Here is a 5,667-nt window from a genome sequence, read left to right on the forward strand (position 1 = left end):
TTTTTTTTTTTTTTTTTTTTTTTTTTGGTACCGGGGATTGAACTCGGGTCCTTGTGCTTTCAAGGCAGGCCCCAGAACCACTGAGCTAAATCCCCGGCCCTACCATGATACAAATTTTAAAAGGAGAGGTTTAATTTAGTTCACACTTTCAGGGAATTTGGTTCATGGTTAGCAGGCTCCAAGGCAGGGATGGCAATGGCTTCTTGGTGGAGGAAAGCAGCTTAGTTCGTTCACAGCAGTCAGAAAGCAGAACAGGGGAGCAGCCCTGGAGATGAAGGAAGCAGGGACCGAATACAGTAACCAAGGCCATGCACGCTCCATGACCTACCCAGACACACCCAGAAGTGTGCTGCTCCTCCAGTGCCCTGGGTGGATTCCAAGCCCATTTAAGTTAATATTCTGCCGTAACCACAGTGATATACCACACTCTGTTAAGTGCCATTACAAATGATTCCTGGCTTATCATCAGAAGCAAGGAAAGTCAACAGGACAAAGCATTTTAAAAGTTGTTCAAGAAAACCAAACACTGAAACTTGTTTTGTACAGGAGACTGAACTAGTTTTTGCACGGGACTGAATTCCCAACTCATTTTTATTTTTTGCCATGCTGGCTTCGAAATTGGGACCCTCTTACTTCAGCCTACCAGAATGCCAAGATTACAGGAGTATGTCACCCAACCTAGCAAAGATTAAACATTAAAACCAGCTGCCTATCAACGTGAAATATATCTTCCACAGTCATTGTTAAAAAAAAATCACTATTAAGGGTTGGGAATCTAGCTCGGTGGTGCTGCCTCCTGCCTCACAAGCACAAGATCCTGAATTTGATCCCTGGTACAAAAAAAAAAAAAAGATAAAAAAGTCAGTGCATAGGTTTAAAAACTATATTAGCAGTGCATACTTCTGAAAAAGACCTCAAACACACGATATACAGGAAAATTATGTAAATCAATAAGAAAATAAAAAATGGCAAAAACTTAGCTACTTCAGAAATACGATATACATGAGGCAATAAGCGTGGAAAAGGGCACTTGGTATCATTACACATTAGGGAAAATAAAATAAATCCATTTGAGAGTTTCCTCTATATTGTCTCAGTACCCTGAGTGTAGTAGTAGGGTCAGTAGGAAATGACCCAATAAGATGAGGGGTGTGTGTGACTATTTTCAGGCAAAGGAATGATTAATTTTTCTAGAAGATTAAGTCACTAAACCTATGTGAAGAGAAGAAAGAGCAATAATGGGCCACAGAATTGAATACTGAAGCAAAGGTCAGTTTTTACTAAAAAAAGAAAGTTGATACTTATTGCGCATAATACATACGAAGCCCTGTATTATACATTTCAGAACCACATAATTTACATATAATTTATAATAGAATACTGAGGTATAGGTTTTATTTTCCCATTTATAAATGTTTGGGAAATGACACCCAACTCTCCCAAATTCTGAAGAGCATTTCTGACTTGTATTTTCAGTGAGGGTGCAGCATCAGAGAAGATCCTAAGGAGCAGGGTTCTGGCTACCGAGAAGCAATGTCACCAGAGCAGGGTGGCTGATATCTCAGTGATGGTGACATTTTTCCCAAACCCAGGTATAAATTTCATAAAGATCAATGGATTTAAAAAAACAACAAACCAGTTATCAGCTCTGAATGCATTAAGCAGTTTCTTCAAAACAAGTGTGCTGGGAAGTGTAAGTGTCTAAGGAGAAGATATTCCTGAAACACTCTGAGCGTGTTTGCATACAGAAACATTTGTCCTTTCCCTTCCCCTTTCTGTCTTTCATGCTTTCCCTCAAATATCTGGGTGGTGCACCATGGTATTTCCTACTTTTATACTGAAATGCCACCATCTTGTAAAACATGTCTAAATCTATTTTTCTTCCTTGAGAATCTCCTTGTGTCCAAAACTGAAGCAGCTGTTGGCTGAAGTGTTGCCACTGGGTCCCCAGCTAGAATATATGATATTCATGCTAGCCTACCTGTTGTCCTCTATTGCTCCTAGGTTAAATAAATCAGGGTGAATAGAGCAGCCATTGCCCAACCAAGGTCAGTGAACATCACGCTGTACTAATTATGTAGAAGAGGATCCAGAAGGACTGGCTGGTTGTTGATCTGTTACCCTGCCAGGTAGGAAGGTGACTAAGTTTGAAATGACAACTACAGTATATGGAGTGATTTGGGCTGGAGAATACTATCCACCTTACAATAAAGTTTGGCTTTGTTGGACAAGGTGGGAAAAATTTTCCTTGCTAAGTGAACTGTATCTATGTTTCTACCCTTTGCTGTGTAATAGAAATATCCTGAGAAGTGAGAGCCAGACTCATTGATGGGGGGAAATAAGCTATTTTAAGGTACCTTTCCATGTTTTATTATAGTTCCCAATCTCCCAATGTAACATCACAATGCACTGATTTTTCATTAACAGTTAAGAAACATAACGAATCACAAATTCCAGGATAGTCCATGAAATCACTGTATAAGTTACAAAATATATCTCTGAAGAATATGGTGAGCTTTAATTTGCGAATATTTTCCACTGCAATATCACAGTCTCCCAGCTCCACCGTGTTTTGTCATCAGGTAGAAAACCTAACATAGGGAAGTTATTATATTAGATGACTTACATATATGTCCTTATTTCATTTTTATTGGAACTCTTCAGAGTGAAATTATAATTCCCATTCAGAGATAGTGAGGGATGGAAACTCAATCTGACTTAGGTGTCTCGAGGCGGGGCCTTTGGGAGTTGATTAAGATCAGATGAGGTGATCAAGGTAGAACTCATTTGAATGAATATTGAGAGGGAGAGAGACCAGAGAATACACACACCTGCACTGTCTCTCGCCATGACACTCGGTGCCACCTCAGATTTCCTTTATAATGAGCCTGTTCTGTGGAAGTGTATTATTTCAAGACAGATTAAGTCAGGGAGGCACTACAATAAGTGCTTTAGATCCCAGACCTCAGCTGGATTTATTTGAGCTCTCTTGGGTAGAAATTCTATGCTTCAGTCATTTCACTCCTGTCACGTGAGTATTGAAAACATGAAATGTGTTCAGTATGAGCTAGAAATTAAATGTTAATTTAACCTAAATGTAAGGATGCCTATGTAGCTAGTAACTACCAAAAAGGACAGCTGACTTTTGAGGATGGTAAGGATGAACACCCTCAAGGTATAGGAGGCCAACTCAAAGATTAATGGGAGGTTATAATACCGGGTTGTAAGTACTATGGTAAGTCTGATTAAAGTTCTGTGAGAGCCTGTAGCTTTCCTCTAAATTAATTTTTACACTCAGCTACCAGTTTTCACTACATAATATAATAACAGAACATATCAGATAGACTAGGAAGCTATCCTGCCCCAGTGTTTTGCTTTATGGAAAAATTCATACAGGAAATGATATCAAATGATAAGACTTTTCTTATATCAATGGGTCTCCCATCACTGGGACATGTGCAAGTAAAATAATAGGACAATAAATAACAGTGGTAAATTGAATAATTTCCAAGGGAAACCTAGGTGACAAAGCAAAACATGTATTTTTTAAAATTTTCCATTTGAGGAGATTTCTCATCTAACAATAACTTGTGAGTTTCTTCACATTTATTGAAATATACAACACAATGCATTGCATAAGCACATGTACAAACACAAAGTTCATGGCACAGCTAGATTCTTGATGACAATAGAAATAGCAAAGAAGCAAGACTTTCTGTTTCTTCTTCATTTTTTTTTTTTTTTTTCCAGTACCGGGGATTGAACTCAGGACCTTGCTTGCAGGGCAGGCACGGTCACTGAGCTAAATACCTGGCTTTCTGTTTCTTTTTGATTACCCTTGTTTTAAATAGAAGGATCTATTTTAGAAGGCAAATCATTAATTCCTGAACAATATCAATGTCAATAAACTCTTTCCAAACATTGACACACATACCTACCAACCTAAATTTGAAATCAACTTTAAAGGAAATTGGTTAACAAATGAGCAATTTTCAATAATAGTCACCAGAGGGCAGCATCTGCAAGCACAGACTCTCAGAGTGGGTGGGCAAAAGAGACTCTCAAATTGAAGATACTGTACTGTATTTCTCTTCCTTTCCAACACACACACACAAAGTTTGCAAGGTAGACAATAACTGTTTGGAACTGAAGGCAGCTTTTCCGGGGAAATCCACTTAGGAGCAGTTGTAGTCAGCAGCTCTTTGTTGAGAAGAAGAAGCAGGGATGCAGCTCATCGCACCGCTGTTGATATTATGGATGCAGTTGCTACGTGAGATCCAGACTCCTTGGTTGTTTCCAGAAACTTAGTATAGTAGAAAATTATCTAAAGGCAGAAAATGGGCTTTCTGTGTTTGTTTGAGAAGCGATAATTGAATGAGAAGGGAGGAAGGGAGAAAGGAGAAAAATAGGCATGAAAAATAAGAAAGACCAAGACCGCTGTCGCTTAAGAATAGCAATCTAATCTATTTTATATGATGCCTTCCATTGTTTTTCTGTACAGAAATGAATGGGCAACAGGTAAAGCAATTTCCTCAATTCCAGCACATCTGGGAAGGAGAGAACTTCACCACATACTGCAATTCCTCGGGCATCTTAGTCAACTTACAGTGGTATAAGCAGAAGCCTGGAGGCCGTCCTGTCCTCCTGATGATCTTAACGAAGGGCGGAGAAGGGAAGAAACAGGAAAGGCTGACAGCTCGATATGGAGAAAAAAGGAAGGACAGCTCCCTGCACATCACAGCCACCCAGACAACCGATGCAGGGACCTATTTCTGCGCCGTGGCACAGTGCTCCCCAGGCACCTGCTGCTGATACCCAAACCCTTCCCTGAGAACCCAGAAAGAGCTTCTCATCTCTGCTCTTGTTTCAGAAGCTAGAGAAAGCTGGACTCACACTGTCTGCAAAGAGACAATGCATCTCTTCCCACTGCCATAGGAATGTGTGTAGAAATTTACTCACTGAGGCATGAAGGTTAGTAGATTTAATTTTGAATGCTCCATTCTTAGTGTTCTTCTACAGAGGTGTCACGGGGAATTCTAGCTATTTGCAGGAAGAATCAGTGGATTTTGAAAAGTAAAGATACAAATTTTCAAATAAAGGGTCTGAGAGCATCTTTCAATGGTGCCAAAGGTTCCCAAGCAGTTGATTGAAGATTTCAGCACTAGAGGAAAGGATTTTTGAAAGGTTTCTCCTTAAAGAAGTCATAAAGATAATAAATAAATAAGTAAAAGTTTGAAGGGATAATTTTTTTTTACCTTTTTCTATACTTTAATTACCCTTATCGCACTACTACGGCATCTGCTTTACATACATATATCTTTAACTTCATTTTCAATTTTTCAGCAATTCAAATACATAATATCATCTTGAGAGTACGAAGAACAAAACATGGAGGAAGACTGAGAAAAACAGGTTCCAGTGGTCTCTAGTAATTCTACAGACTTTCCTTTAGTGTTTTCTAGTGAAATTTTAAAACGTCCTGCCCCGGCTTTGCAAGAGTAGAGCTGCCTGGAAAGAGAGGCAATGAAAAGAATGGACCCATTCTTTAAAAAAAGTTAAGAAGGAAGTCCTGGAAAAACAATATATTTAGAAATTAAATATAAGGACCTGCCCCCTTTGATCAGAATATGCATATCCAAATAGGTGCTAAAGGAAGAAATTATATCC

At 39.0% G+C, this 5,667-nt stretch overlaps 1 gene segment (V, D, J or C); it reads left to right on the forward strand.

The window, feature by feature from the left end:
• Positions 1-4,224: 4,224 nt before the first annotated feature.
• LOC104871792 lies at positions 4,225-4,812 on the forward strand. The segment is given in 2 exon segments: positions 4,225-4,270; positions 4,502-4,812. Coding segments are annotated over 2 exon segments (357 nt in total).
• Positions 4,813-5,667: the final 855 nt, after the last annotated feature.

The sequence above is a fragment of the Fukomys damarensis genome, unplaced genomic scaffold (genome assembly GCF_012274545.1).
Source record: "Fukomys damarensis isolate Sample0158 unplaced genomic scaffold, DMR_v1.0_HiC HiC_scaffold_17, whole genome shotgun sequence".
Taxonomy (NCBI): domain Eukaryota; kingdom Metazoa; phylum Chordata; class Mammalia; order Rodentia; family Bathyergidae; genus Fukomys; species Fukomys damarensis.